Source organism: Ursus arctos, unplaced genomic scaffold (genome assembly GCF_023065955.2).
Source record: "Ursus arctos isolate Adak ecotype North America unplaced genomic scaffold, UrsArc2.0 scaffold_26, whole genome shotgun sequence".
Lineage (NCBI taxonomy): Eukaryota > Metazoa > Chordata > Mammalia > Carnivora > Ursidae > Ursus > Ursus arctos.
Window position 1 is genome coordinate 14691105 of NW_026622941.1, and position 16352 is coordinate 14707456.

Genomic DNA, 16352 nt, shown 5'->3' on the forward strand with positions numbered 1-16352 from the left:
CATATGGTTACAGATCATCAGAATGCCTGCTTCTAGCGACGTGTCAAGTGTGGCAGCAGATGGCAGCTTGCTAATGCCGTTTTCATATACGTTATTAGTTGTGAGCGAAATATACAGTTGTGCTTTCTGACTTCAAAGTCATAGGCATAAAATGAAAACCTGCCATTCTCTAAACTTCTGAAAATCCTAAACAGTAATAATCCATGATGATGACTTCTAGATTTTGTGATTTTCAAAGGAATTTAAACTATGGTCCAGGCATTATTCGTAGTGTGTAGTTTTCCTGTATAAGAACATTCTGAATGTAAGCCTTTGAGATGGACACAATTCTGCTAGGCACCTGAACGCCATTTATCAATCTGCTTTACTAGGTTATGTTTGACCAAGAGGAGGTCATTGGAGAAACATCATTGTTGCTGTTATTGTCATCATGATACGTTCAGCGCTGTTAAAAATCAATGGAAAATGATGAGTGCTCCTATCAGTTTCGTATAATGGAGTTATAATGAAAATGCATGGCTTCTCTCTTTAGTTACAGAGATGAACCCCAATGTGGTAGTCATCTCGGTGCTGGCCATCCTCAGCACGTTGTTAATTGGGCTGCTGCTCGTGACCCTTATCATTCTGAGGAAAAAGCACCTGCAGATGGCAAGGTAAGTTCACTTTTGTGGATCTTCTACCCAAGGGCTTTAAAATATTTTAATTTATACTACAGGTCTGCTTTTGCAGACCTAAGTCATGTAGTGGGGCTTTAAAGTATTTTAATTCGTAATTTAATTTATAAATTTAATTTATAATTATTTTAATACTACTAAAATACTTTCATTTATCATTTAAAATATTTTAATTTAATATTTGAATTGCATAGCGGTAAGTTTGATTTTGGTTTTCAGTGTCTGTTTTGTGTGTTTTTGAAGTAGGCTTTTAAACGTTATTTTAGAAAACATTACCATTGAAATGACAGAGCAAAGGATTGTTTACACAAGTCCAGGCTTCTTACTATCAGTCTTGTCATTTTAAGGAACCCACACAAAGGGATCCATTAATGACATTTGGATACTTTCAAATATACTTTGGAGTAAAATGAAGATCTCTGGCTACCCAGTATGATTAATGAAAGGAGTGAATATATGGACAGACCGCAAGAAAGAAAAAAGTCCCGCTCTTCATCAGTTCTGCCAAAGCTGTTTTATCAGCAAACATTTGTAGAGTTTATGATTAGGTCCATTTGAGGTCCCCTATTAGTTTTGTTCCTACTACTCAGAGTTGAGGCAGTTTTCATTTTTCTTGCAGCTAGAAAAGACTTTTGATTTATGATTTTGCTGATTCCCTATCCCTTTGACCACTGATGCATTTATCAAAGCACATTCTCAAGTACTTTCAGTGGTCTCCTATATTATCAGAACAATCCATCAATTCTCTTAAAAATTGTTGCCTCATTGAATACTGCTGGGTTTGGGAAATTTGGGTTGAAATTTATATTTACCCAGTGTTAGCCTGCTGAATTGTCAATCAACATCCTTCTTCTTTCTCAGAGTTCTATCAGTTACCTAGTCATAAATAAATTTATCCATCCAATAATGATCTAATCAGTGTCTTATCTGGCACGATTAAATAAAAATCAGACGTCCAAGCTGTCCACTAGGAAATTAGAACGTAGCTGGAGATATGTACATAAAGAAATATATTTAAAGGTATAAACTCACCTGCCGCAGAAAGGAGATAAAAATGGGATTCCATGAATGTAGAGAAAAGAGATTAGTTCTGAGTATAAAAATCAAGGTTTATAAGTGTTGGCATTTAAACAAATCTTAGAAGAACAGGGAGGAAGGTGATACCGCATTGTGACTAGTATAGAGAGCTCTGAAATTACACTCCTTGGGATCAAACCCTAATTTACAATCTATGTGACCTTGTGCAGTTCACTGAAACTTCATTCATTAATATGAATAAATATTAATGGATATTTTGATAAATATTAATGGACACCTGCTGTGTGCCAGACTCTTCCAGATGCTTGGGATATGACAGTATATAAAACAGACAAGAATTTCTGCCTTCATGGAGCTAGTATTCTAGCAGAGGAGATAGATAATAACACTGATAGAAGTAAAAAGGTTGCGTGGTGTGTGAGCAGACAGTAAGAGAAAAACAATAGAGCAGAGTAAGGGAAATTAACAGGTGTGCGGAGTATACGGACAGGAGCTCTGGGATATGGATAGGTCTCACTGAAAGGATGATACTTGAGAAAAGAAGTGAAGGATGTGAGGGAGTGAGCCATGTGCTTTCTGGCAGAAGAGTACGCCCAGTAGAGGCAAGAGCCAGTGGAAAGGCCCTGAGGCTGGAACAAGTTCAAAGAGTAACAGGAAGTTTAGTGCAGCTAACGCAGAGGAAATGAAGGGAGGAGCAGCCGGAGACGATGTCAGATCACATATTGCTTTGTAAGCCGTTATAAAGACTCTTGCTTTTATTCTGAGTCAAGCCATTGCAGGACTTGGGACAGAAGAGTCGACTTACGTTAGAAAACAGCCTGGGGGCGCCTGGGTGGCACAGCGGTTAAGCGGTTAAGCGTCTGCCTTCGGCTCAGGGCGTGATCCCAGCATTGTGGGATCCAGTCCCACATCAGGCTCCTCTGCTATGAGCCTGCTTCTTCCTCTCCCACTCCCACTCCCCCTGCCTGTGTTCCCTCTCTCGCTGGCTGTCTCTATCTCTGTCAAATAAATAAATAAAATCTTTAAAAAAAAAGAAAAAGAAAAGAAAAGAAAACAGCCTGTATTGAGGCAAAGCAGGCCTATTAACGGGGACCTCCATTACAGTACCCCAGGCAAGAGATGGTAACGCTTTAGTCCAGGGTCGCAGCAATAAAGGTGGGGAGAAATGATCAGATTCTGGATATATTTTGACAATAGAGGCATTTGCTAAGGGGATTTGCTAACAGATCGAAGGTGAAATGGAAACGAATAAGGGTCAAAGATGACTGCAAGGGTTTTGGTGCTAGCAACTTTCAGGATGGAGTTGCCGTCAACTGAAATAGGATTCCAGGTGAGGATTTCAGAGTTGGGGGGCGTCGAGGCTTCAGTCTTGGAAATGAGAAGTTTGAGAAGACGGCAAGTTCAGCTGTGGGGTAGGCAATTGAACATAAAAGTGGTGTTCAGGAGTGAAGTCTGGACTGAAGATATAAGTTGGTATTAAAGCAATAGACTGAATGAAATTCTCCATTACTGGAGGGAGAGAGCATAAATGAGAGAAGAGGGCCCTGGATTAAGCACCAGAACAATCTAATACTCAGATTTTTAGGGAGGCAAAAAAAAGATAAGAGCAAAGGAGACTGGCCAGAGGCACCCAGTGGAGTGCAAGAAAAACTAAGAGAGTGTGTAGCCTGGAAGCAAGGGAAAGAGTGTATATGGAAGTGGTTGGTCAAGAGCAATAATGCCGTAATTGGGAAGCATGCAACAAATGTCAGCTCATAATAATCATAGTGGAGGGGGTGGTAGTAGGTGTGGTAATGGGTACCATTCCAGGAGCGTTCTCTGTGGTGCATACAGCAAGAGGTTTAGGAGAAGTGGTTCTCGTTCAGCCAGCCGACCATTAGAGCAGAGATTCTTCACAGTTTTTGTGCCATGATCCTTTCTGGCAATCTGATTAAGCCTGTGGATCTCTTCCAAGAATAAAGCTTTCTTTTTAATTGCAAAAAATAAAATACTTAGGATTACAAAGAAATTAATTATTTTAAAATATGGTAATCAGAGTATTTAACAACAACTGCATTGCATGTTTCTTTATTAATACATTAGATAATATTTAGGGTATCTAATAACTCTCATAATTTCATCAGAGTGATGAATATGAACAATATTTCGATACCTGCAACAGGTTCATTATAGAAAAACATGTGCAGTTTCTGTGGTTAGCAATCTCGCTAGCACTGATGATACTATTGTGGCTTATTGCCTATTTTAGTAATTAAAAGAATTGCTAGATTTCAGTTAGAGGTTGTGAAAACAAGATGTGCTTTTCCCCCACTATGTTCACGGAGCTCTAAATTTTATCCTTGAGCACCAGGTAAGACCCATTGAATTACAGGGTAAAATAAATCCTACATATGGGAAATTAACAAAGGAAAATTCATTGAGGATATGTAATTTCTAACACAGCATGATACAACAATATAGTAGTACATCTTTCAAGGAAGAAAACTGTTCTTACACTCGGTAATAAGAACAGGGAGATCGCTAAGGTGATTAACAGATGTGCCAATAATGTCAAAATCTCTGCTTCAATTCTGAGTAAGTCCATCAGTTTCATCTAGGGGGAGAATGAGGTGCATGAGCCCCGGTGAGCTGTGTTGTTTATCCATGACATTAGGCAAAGGTGAGAAGGCATGAGAATATGTTTACCTTTGTCTTCCACTTCTTCTGGAAAAAAAAAAAAAAACTTTAACAGTATTTTCTACGGACAGATTAATAAGCAACCTTTTGGATACAAGGCACTGCATAAGCCAATCTGTTTCAATATGTCTCACTCTCTTTACTCTTATCTCAAGTGATAAATCACACAGGCATCCCTACATGAGGGGAAAATTTTGGAGGAAAAAAATAATCCAACTTCATCCACCATCATTTTAGAGAGGAAATCAAACTGCTTTAAAAAACAACCCCACAAAGAGTATGTGCTAAAAACAGAAAACCCTCGGGCTAGGAGGCTTTGTGAAACCCATATACCCCAAATAGCTCAAAGATTTATGTTAGGTTCACAAGTGCCCTTTGGAAAAGATTGTAAACCAACTCTTCCTGACTTCAAACAACTTGATTAGGGCTTGTGCAACCTTATGAAAAAGTTTTTTATCTTTCTATTTTGCATTGCATGCGAAAGAGGAACACATGGAACTTATATTAGCTTTTTTTTCTTTTTTTTTTTAATTTATCGCTGTGATGATAAGCCAGTAGAGAGTTTCTTTTATGTCAAGGTAAAAGAGTGCTCTGTCAAGCAGTAACCTTGATTTTGTGGTTCCTTTCAAACAGGGAATGCGGAGCAGGAACTTTTGTCAACTTTGCATCTCTGGAGAGGGATGGAAAGCTTCCATACAACTGGTGAGAATTACTTTGGAACAAGCCTCTAGATAGCTTATCTATGCTGTGTGTGTTATCCAAACTTTATTTTACTCTCTTTGGGGGATGCATGGTTTTGTCTGATTGTCCTTTTGCAATTTCGGTGAGAGTGGACCTTCCAAGGTTAGCTTTTCTTCACTGGATGTATTAGTTTATATAGGTTTACTACGGTTGTGAAGTAGAGAAAATGTCTTAGTCTGCTGACTATTCACTGTTTTAAACAAAGGACTAACACAGGCATGGATATAGCTCGAAACCATGCTGACAAAGGGCTTCAATGCAGGAGTCACACTGAACGAGTAAGTGTGACGAAGACACAGGACAGACCCCAGCAAAGCAGCAGGAGACAGGGCAGCATCTCAATTTCAAACTGACATTTCAGTTCCTGAGAATATGAGCCCCCATTTCTGTTCAAAATCCAGTAGACATGTACAGCCCAGGGCTCTCGGCTCTTACACTTACAGGTGAATAAATAGCAAAGGCAGTAAAGTCCATTGGGAAAACCTGGCCTTATTTTTCCCCCCATTCTCGAGTATGAAGGACCTAGAGGGAGGAGGTATTTGGAGAATTAAGAACGCTTTATCAGGAGATTAAATTGCTTGATATTATACCTTAACACTGATACATGAGAATTAACGATCCTATCCTCTGCGCTGCAATGGATACCCAACAAAATTGCTACTGAAGTAACCATTTAATATAAAGCCAGCCCTGCTTACATGATCAGGTTTGTTTCTTTTGCAAGCCACCATGCAAAACACATTTATTTAAACGTATACATTTCATGTTAATCCTTGCTAAATGGTCTTTTTTTTTTCTTGTTTTCCTAACCCCCCAAAATGGTGATCTTCAAGAAATAGATAGGAGAGGCTAGAAACATAACGGAATCAATAAGGGACGGAGGGCTTTAATCAGAATATAACTTCTGCTTCCCTGAACGGGCATCTGGCAGTGGAAAGTCTAGTTGAAATAGGATTCTTTTTAATAAGACAGTATGTTGTACTTTTTAAAATTTTAGCCTGAATGGAATTTTGCTATTAAACGACAACTAATCCAACTGTGAAGAAAGAAAACCCATAACCCCTCGATGGTAAAAAGTCAGTGAACAGTTCTAGGTTTGTTCAAATATATTAACATCTTGCCAAGATTAAGAGACTAATTCACTGATCTTTGTTTCTTGCGTGGCTCGCGCTTTAAAAAGACCCAGTCACAAAGCAGTGAAGAACAGCCCATCTAGGAATTAATCCACTTATACCTGGGACTCAGGATAGCTGTGTATTGACTAACTGCACAGTCACAATTGACAGAATATGGGACACCAGTTACGGGAGAGCTAAGGCAAAAGAGAATTCACTTCAGGATCTTTCTAGAAAATCTAGAAAATTCTCCTCCTGCTCTTGGCAAAGATGGTTTTTCCAGCACCAGCATGTTCTGGCTGACAGAATAGATATCTCAGTGGGAATCTGTAGTAACTAAAGTGACAAGGTGACAGCATTTCCCCTCCTGGTTCTCAATGTAGCTATAGACGCAGCCATAGGACGTTTTAAAATCTACATTAATGAATGTTCTATTTTGCACGTGGTTTGAATACCTGAAATTGAACTCATACCGCGCTTTTTAAACCAACAGACTGAATTAGAAGTAAAGTATGACGATATGATTTTGCTCCCACTCAGCTCAGTATTAGTCAGATTACGGACCAGGCAGTTTCCATGAGCTACTTGTCTTGAATCAATGATACCTAAGCGTCCTCCCATCGCTCTGTTTTAAGGGTGATTTTTCTGCGATGCTGTATTAACGTAAACGAAAAGTAATATAGAAAGTCACACCTAGGAGTGCAGCTTTATGAGAACGTGTCCCGGAAGCTTGGGGTGTTTACCAGAATCAGTATAAGCGGAAATTGACTGTTGGTTGATATTTCCTCACGCAAGCCGCTGTTAGCGATCCAATGATGTTATAATGGTTCCTTAAAATTGGTTCAAGCATGACAAAGGTAACAATATCCAAGAATAAGACTGGAGGTAACAAATGAGGCATTTAAGAGCCTCAATTAACTGAATGTAACTTGTAATCACTTAATAGCAGACTAATCGGCACAAAATAGGTTGAAAGGAATATATCTGATTACAATATGGATGTGTGTGCATAAAGCTGGTGTTGGCCATACGATAGCACGTAAGCCTTCACGTTTCAATTTTGCAGAATGGAATAATCTTTATTCGTAATTAAGATGCTTGTCATTTTAATTGATCCCAGTAGGTAATTTACTGATATCTGTTCACAGTTTATGTTACTAACTCTTGCCACTTTTTCATCTCTACATCTGTTATATCTATTAATGCTCACAGGCGTAGGAGTATATTTGCTTTCTTAACCCTGCTACCCTCATGTCTTTGGACTGATTATCTTTTGGCATTTTATATTAATCCTTGGTAAGTGATTTTTTTTTTTTACTGTTTACCTAACACAAAGTCTATAAAGTTAGCTCTCCAAAAGTAAAACCAAAAGGAAAAACTCTCTCTAATTATCTGATGTGTTTGGATGGCATCTAAAATTATTAATCATGTGTTGAAATGGAGTGAAATAGTTCATGGTACCAAGATGCTAACTAACTGTAATGTTTTTCCAATTAAAATTTTCTTCTTGGGATGTTCTTGGCAAGCTTTTCTTCCATTTATTACTAGTCATTTGTTTCTTCATTCAGTCAATGCATTGGCTTCTCATCTTTGTAAATGGTGCTTCCCTATTTTCCTTACCATCTCCATCCATTAGAGAGCTCTGTATTTCCAAGAAGGGAGAAATGCATTCACATAGAGAAGCCCAGAATACTTTACTGTACAGGTGTTAGTGTTTTCAAAGTAATGCTAACTCAATGAATATTGAACAACTAAGTGCAAACCTCTTTGTATAATTATCTTATTTAATTATCCCGCAACTCTGCAGAGCCCCATCCTAGAGATATGGAAATAGAGGCTTAAGGAGATTATCTTAACATCATACTACTATCTAGAGAATCCAGGTTCCAACCCCAGGTGTCTCCAAAATCTATTCTTTCCTCTGTAAAAGCAGCTTCCTTTAAATTCTCATTTTCTTAACCTTTAAATTGTTTTAATAATCAAATCTCAAAGAGTATCCTTTTCAGTTTATATAAAATCTAATAACAATAATCTTAAAATCTGGGACTAGCATACCTAGGAGGACTATTTCTTTTCCTGAGCTGTAGGAAAAAAAGTAGTGGTTTCCTGACGAAAACCAAAAATCATTGTCCTGAAGTCTTCCATGGTGTTTAGGTACTAAATTATGTACAGACAGATCCAGATATATGGACAACTTCAGAAGGACTCAGAAAAAAGCAATAAATATAGTTCATGAGCTAGGAAAAATGGCCTTTGAGTGGAGGGAGTGGGGGGAGAGAGAAAGATGAAAAGCAACCTGTAAAGTTATTTATTCAAAAAGACAGTTGATCAAATGTTCTTCAGCTCCTCCAAGGACAGAATAAATACAGCTGGCAAGGTTAGGACTTCAAGTTGCAATAGAAGAAATACCAAAAAGGACTTCCTCACAGTACAGATTAATACCAGCATCATTTGGGGGAGGGGGCGATTGTTTTTGTTTTTGTTTTTGCTTTTGTTTTTTAAGAGAGACTAGAGGAAAACTGTTGAAACATGGTAGACACTGATGTGCTAAGTAATGAGGTCAGAAGACTGTCCTGGATGATGAGGACACATCGCTGTTATTCCAAGTTGGTTTTAATAACAGTTTTGAGTATAGGGCTTTACCCATAGCCAGCACGATATTTTAAGTATTTGATATCAGATAGTATTCAGTTATGAGTAGTGCATATAAATTCCATTTTGACCTTCAAAATAGGCATCACTTTTCACTGGACAACTCCTGATCATTCTCAAGTATTCTTACTACCATCAGACTCCTTGTACCCAAAACCCTTAAAGTACCCTCCACAGATTTCAATTCAAACACAAACAAAAAGATGCATATACTATCGTATTAATTTTTCCACTTAATTCTCTGACTTTCCCACAGTTTGGTTTCTAAGCTTATATCAGGCCTGTGCTTTTTTTGCATGTCTCTCTTAGTAGGTCCCCCTGATGAACACATCTTCCAATTCCAACAACCCCTTCAAGGTCTGCCATTTATAGTACTGATCAAATAGCGTGAGACCCAAGTTAGGGGGGATAATCCCCTTCAGTAGCTGTGTTTGTTTGTTTGTTGTTTTGGTTTTTTTTTTTTTAAAACCCTTCAGTCGTTTTTAGAAGAATGGTCTTGAGACTGTAAATGGTTAATTCCAGATGAGAAGAGAAGGCAAAACGTAGAGCCCCAGGCTTTCTGTCACTTTCGGCAAACCATACACATATCAACCAATAGAATAGACTGAATATAGACTCAGTTTTCAGCCGTAGGCTTGTGTTAGGTCAGATATAACAGAAGTAAAATACATGATCCTTGCTTTTTTTCAGGTACACCTAGCTTACCACTCACAAAGCCACCCGAGGTCCCTACTGTTCACTACTTTTCATCTAGTAACTCCTGGATGTTTTCCCCTGCTTTCATTTGCTAGAAGCCATTTTTAATCTTCCTCCAGATGTGTTTGTCTTCATATTTCACCTCGTCTGTTAACAACCACTAGAAATAACAGAGCCACCCACCCCACCTCCTTCCTCAGCCACGGCCTGCTTCTCCAAACTGACAGCTTCATGGGAATAGACGTTCCCCTTAATTTTGTAAAATCTTCCTGATGAGTGGTTCACGTGGAAACCAGGAGACTCTTTCTCTCTCACAGTGTTGCTCAAATCTTCTCCCAGGGTGATAGCAAAACCAGAGCCGAGCACCAGTGCCCAGGTGGCTTAGTTTCGAGATGGTATTCTGCCAGGATTTCTGGCTACCCTCATCTCAGATCAGGTTTCCTATTCAGAGAAAACCATTTCATTGGGACCAGCTCTCTCTGGATTCATGGTTACTCCTCTCTTTTTATTAACACCATAGTCACCTCATGCTCTGCTCAAGTATTCATCTGCCTGCTTGAAATTCACAACGGTTGTCATTTCAAGTGTGAAGCAACATTTAGTTTCAACTGCTCAGCTTTCCTCCATATTTTATTCAAAGAACGATATAACTCTAAATGCCTTTTTAAGATTTGGGGATGATTTCCAGTTAGCTCATGACAGAGTAAGTAGCATTTATGAAATTGGGGACATTTAGAGTATTGGAGGCTGTTGTTTGGGGGGGGGGGGTTGCTTGTTTGTTTTTAGTCTTTGTAAATCCCATGTCTCTGCCATTGCCTCCTCTTTGCAATGAATTCCAGTCTGGCCGGCTTTCCAAGATCTCACAACCATGAAGAGTTATGCATCTTAACTTCTTGAAGTCATTAGGATTTTGAACCTTACCTATCTGATAAAAGTAAAAGCGAAAATTGAAAGATGTGCATGACCATGTATGCATATATACTGTTTGTCTGACGAGCGTTACCAATTACTCAAAAAATCTTTGGCAATGACAAGATGACACCCTAAACCTCACCTCAAATGTTCACAGTAACAGGCACACCCATTAGCTCTTTCCATAATGCACTGATGTCAGAATGGCTGACAAAACCTCCACTCCCATGTTTAAAAGTGAGTTGTCCCCTAATGTGAGTCTTAGAATTAGCACAGCAGTTGAAAACGTAGGGAAATTCCATCAATGTGGCCATAGAGTCTCATAATTCAGTCCTATCCTTGTCCCACCGCCTAAGGATATGAGAACCCGGTGGAATCATTGGGAATTCTGCAAAATCTAAGCAGAACGTAAAGGTTGTACACAAATCATGAAGACATCCACTTAAACATACCCTTTTGGCAATAAGTCATTGAAAACGTGTGGTGGAATTTTACATTCTGTGTAAAGTTCACTCAATCAATGAATGAGATTGAGAGGAAAAAAGTGCCTGTCTTCCAGGAATCAGGTTTCTACACAGCTGTTGAATAGTAGCAGCTTAATATTTCAGCACTGAATTTATTCAGTGTCACTCTCCCACATACATTTGTTTCTTCCCAGTTTCCCTTAAAGTCTGTTTGGATAGGAAAGGTTTGGTTTGGGGGTGTGTTTTTTTTTCCCCACTCCCAAGCACAAGATATGTTGGCAGCCTCATGACTTCACCAAACTGTTAGTTATCTCAGCGAACATTCCTCTGTCATAAAACACCAAAGTCATCAACTCCCACGAGACAAAGTGAATGTGGAATTCCTAAAATTAACTGCATTACCCCCACAAGAGCTGAGTAAAAATTATTCAAAATGCCTAGATGATATGGCTCTGCCCAACATGACAGTGGTGTTTTGAGGGGGTGAGGGAGAAGCAAAGTAAAAACCAGAATGTCTATTCCCTCTAAATCCCAAATATGGAAGACAGAGGATGAGAGAGAACAGGACAGGCGCTCTTGAGTGGATGGTCGTCACTCAGAAGTGGGAAGAAGTAAAAACTGCCTGAAACCAGGAAATGAAAACCAGAAACACCACTTGCCTTAGTGGATATTTCCCTACATTCCCTGCCCTCGTAACTTCCTGTCCGTCTCCCAGTTCCACTTCCTGAGTCTAGTATCAAACTCCTCATTGAATCATTAAATAAAATTGTGGGGACAACATGACAAAGGTATATTGTTTCAACCCAATTCCCTAAGCATTTATTGAGCACCACCATGTGTCCTATTAACTGTGCTCGGCTCTTGGGGGGTGGGGTTGGGAAGGACTGTGTAGTGAGGAGCACAGATGTGACTGACAGACACCGGGAGAAATATTCCATGAACAAAGGGCTACGAGAGCAGAGGAAGCAGTGCTTCATTCGGCTACAGCCTTTCTAGAAATGAAGGTACCCAGACATTCACAATTCTGATTTTTATTTTTTTAAAGATTTTACTTATTTTTTTAGAGAGAATGAGCGTGAGCAGGGGGAGGGGCAGAGGAAGAGGGAGGGAGAGAATCTCAAGCAGACTGAGCTGAGAATGGAGCCTGAATCGGGGCTTGATCCTACCACCCTGAGATCATGACCTGAGCCAAAATCAAGGGTCAGGTGCCTTAACAAACTGAGCCACCCAGCCGCCCCCATAATTTTTAATATAAATAAATATTCTGGCATATGAGAGCACTCAGATCACACTGGTTATTTACTACAGATGGTTTATTTCCTGAAAGTTTGAATGCTTCCATCAATATTTAAAGACCTTGGAAAACTATTTGTAAAAATTGTCACTCAAAATAATATCAATATTTATCATTTACATAAAACAATAAAAATACAGTAGTGAAGTGTTTCAGCAGAGACCATATTCACATTCACTAACTTAGGTCAGTTATCTTACTTGTTGGTTGAGAGCGATTACCCTCAATAGCCCCTAAAAACGTAATTAACTGAAGCATACATTAGCATTACATGTGTTTGAACTTACAAAATAGTAATGAATTAAGAACTAGCAAATAATAGGTACAGTTCTGCAGATAGCTTTAAAAACTAGTTCAAAATTAAATAAGAACAGTGCCATAGTAGAATTCTATAAGAAGCGTGTCAGTTAGTTAAGCATCCAACTCTTGGTTTCGACTCAGGTGATGATCTCAGGGTCATGAGATCGAGCCCCAAGTCGGGCTCTGTGCTCAGCGCAGAGTCAGCTTGAGATTTTTTTTTCTGCCCCTCCGGCTCATGCGTGCTCTTTCTCAAATAAATAAATATATTTTTTTTAAAGATACATGCCGGGGCACCTGGGTGGCTCAGTCATTAAGCGTCTGCCTTTGGCTCAGGGCTATGATCCCGGCGTTCTGGGATCAAGCCCCACATCAGGCTCCTCCGCTGGGAGCCTGCTTCTTCCTCTCCCACTCCCCCTGCTTGTGTTACCTCTCTCACTGGCTGTCTCTCTCTCTGTCAAATAAATAAATAAAATCTTTAAAAAAAAAAAAAGATACATGCCAACACTGATAGCCAAACTCACATTCCGGGGGAAGATGCTCAAAAGGTTCTTTGAGTCTTTGACAACCAACATGCTGACCCTCCCAGACATTTAGTTCTCCCCTTTATTCCCCAATTCTTTCCTTCTTGCTTATAGGTCCCAGAGTTTTCAGGCAACAGATATTTCTATATATTTATAAAATACTTCAGCCACATAACCACTAGTAGCAAGAGATTATATTTCTAGAATTTAGTATTTGGCAAATCCAAAGCGTAAAGTACAAGTATGTTCCTGTAATCTAATAGACTTTTTAAGAAGTGAATCTGAAATTATCATCATTATCTTCTTCTCACATAAGGAAAAGTAATTAAACAAACGGGAGGTATGGTTAATGAAAATTAAATAAAATTGAGGTGCCTGATGTAGTTATTTAAAGCTCTTCAAGTTTCATCATTATGTCAATCGATTCTTTTGCCCAGATAAAACTGTCTTTTTTTTTTTTTTTAAATTCTCAGGAGTAAAAATGGTTTAAAGAAGAGGAAGCTGACTAAGTAAGTTGTTTCTTATTATTGAGACATAATTGACCTATAACATTGTGTAAGTTTCAGGTATGCAATGTGTTGATTTAATACACTGTTATAATGCAGCATGATTCCCACCGTAGCATTTAGCCAACATCTCCATCCTGTCACATAGTTACCGTTTCTTTTTGTGGTGAAAACATTAAAGATTAGTCTTAGAAACTTTGAAGTATATAATACAGTAAGTTTTTCTTACTGTTCTTTTTTAAAATGTTTGATTTAAATAAAGTTCTTCACTTTGTCTATTAAAACAATTGCTGGTCTTCAAACAGAAGGGATGCTTAAGAAAGAAGCAAATGTAGGGACGCCTGGCTGGCTCAGTCGGAGAAGCGTGCGACTCTTGATCTCAGGGTCGTGAGTTCAAGCCCCATGTTGGGTGTAGAGATTACTTAAATAAATAAAATTTTAAAAAGAGGCAAGTGTATATTTCAACAGCTAAACTATTATGTGTGGGTGTTTACCCATATGGGTGGCAGAGACCCACTAAGAAAGTGTATCCCAGAAAACAAGTCGGGAATAAGGAAAATTGTCATCATATGAAAACTGAGAAAGAATGCATTGTTAGGAATTACAAAAGTCTTGTAGAAGGAGGTCTGCCATTCTAAATCAAGGAAACCTCTAATAGTTAGCTACGTCAAAGCCGTACAAAAACCTTTGCCATTTTATACTTGAAATGCTGTGCTTAGTGCAGGGAAAGGCTTTTACTCCATTTGATGTTATAATGAGTAGTTTGAGAAATGCTGTCTCAGGAAATCTTTATAATAAATAGAAAAGAATAATTACTGTAGCTAGCCTATGGTTTCACTTATCTACTGAACTGCTAAGTCATAAGAATTAAGATTCTGATGGGCAAAAATTACCCATCAGTTGATTTCAAAAGCGTAATTAGAGTGTCACCTCCAGGCCGTTAGTTAAAACTCTGCATATAAAGAGTGGAACATTTTCCGTGCGTAGAGTTCATCTTTGATATTTGCCTTGGATAAAATATTGGTGAATTAATAGGAAGCAATTAGGTGTTCCAGCCAAATCTGTGGCATTCACGCTAATGAAGTATATAGTACCAAAGAATAGTTGATGCAAAATATTTCTATTCAGCCTTGAGTGACATACAGATTTTTTTCGGGCACAGATAGATAAAAGAATAATTTTTTTCCTTAATCTGTTTCAAATCAGTGTGCGTTCCATTGGCATAGATCAACTGATGCAAGAGAGACAAGAGCAACTAAAACAGAAGAGAGGTAGTGTCACCTGGAAAGAATGATTTGACAGAAGCAGAAAGACTTTGTTGCCCAAAATTCTTGGTTGGGTTGTTAAGTGAGGTAGAGAGGTATAGACTCGAGCAGTAAGAAGACAGGGTCTCTGCACCAAAAGGGGAAACTATGGGGCTTTCTCCTCCCAAGACCCGACAGGGAGGAGGAGAAGCAGGACGTGGACGAAAGTCTGGGTAGAGTGTAGGTGTGGTAGGACCTGCCCACAAGCCATGTCACGTCACGTCATATCACGTTGCATCACGTCACATCACGTCAAACCAGCTTCCTCCTTCCTTCTTCTCGTTTTCTTTCTGGTCCTCCCTCCTTCTCTAAAAGCCATTTCCTGAGGGGCTTCCCTGCCCCACATTTCTATTTGCTTTCTCTTTACCCTCTTTCTTCCCCTCCCAAAGCCACCCCTCACCCCACACCATGTCCCCCTTAGCTTCCCTTTCCTGTCTGTACCTATTCTCATTTCACCCTCCTTTGCTCCACCTTCTCGTCTCTCTTTTTCCTCTAAACCTTTGTCCTCCTGATCTCTGCTCCGTCCCAGCTTGCTTTTACTCCTCCTTACCATCCTCCTCCTCTCCCTGAGGTTCATGCTTCTGTTTCCTGGCCCTCCTCCTGTCTCTCTTTTCCTTTTGCTTTTCCTAACCCACAAATATTTTCTGGTTGCCTTCCCTATTCGTGCTTCCATTTGGGATGAAAGCTAGAATCGTTAAATCCAACCCTAAGGTCAATGCACTTCTCAAAGACAACGGCCAGAGAGGGCAGATCTAATAGAGTTCATTCTAGGGTAGAAGCCCCAGGTTTAGCCAGTCTTTTGGAAGGATAGCAAGTTTGAAGTGGGAACAGCTTTCAACCAGAAATCATCCTCCCAGGGTGCTGGTCAGCATTCTCCTGCCGAGTAGCTGCGTGATCTTGGACTATTCAGCTGACTCATTTAGCCTTGGCTGTCCCACCTGAAGCATGGGGCTGATGTTGCCCATGTCTAGTTAAGAGATTAACCGAGCAATATGGCCTACGCAATTATAACATACGCACTGGGATGTGTTTTATGGATACAAGTCATTAACGCTATTGGATGAAACCATTAGAATTCAAGTGTGTCTCTGGGAGGTGTAACGCCCTTTAAAATCTACTAAAATCTTAACATAATCTATCAGATTGGGTAATCAACAATGTTAAACAAACAACTACTAATAATACTATGTATTTGCTAATAGGACATAAGGCCACAGGTGAATGATATAAGCTGAGTAATTCGCAGGAAGACTAAGGGAAAGGTCAGCTGTGTGGATCCTGCCAAAGTGGAATGGCTTGGATTCGATGACAGAGCACAGCATCCTGCGGAAGCTTAGGGAGCAGGTTGGCATAGGTAAACTCGGGGAGGATAAGCGGCTACAGAAAACTGTAGGAAGCAAAATATAATTCTTATTCACGAGAAGAAGAAGGAAAGAGGGGAGAACTTCAGCGATAGACA

General features: G+C 39.4%; 1 protein-coding gene across 1 annotated transcript in view; it reads left to right on the top strand.

The window, feature by feature from the left end:
- The window catches only part of PTPRO (protein tyrosine phosphatase receptor type O), a 228119-nt gene that overhangs the window by 186178 nt on the left and 25589 nt on the right, over positions 1-16352 (top strand). Inside the window, exons 15-17 of the mRNA XM_057318901.1 lie at positions 533-653; positions 5022-5090; positions 13557-13592. Coding sequence (XP_057174884.1) covers positions 533-653; positions 5022-5090; positions 13557-13592 — 226 coding nt within the window. The remainder of the gene's footprint in view (positions 1-532; positions 654-5021; positions 5091-13556; positions 13593-16352) is intronic.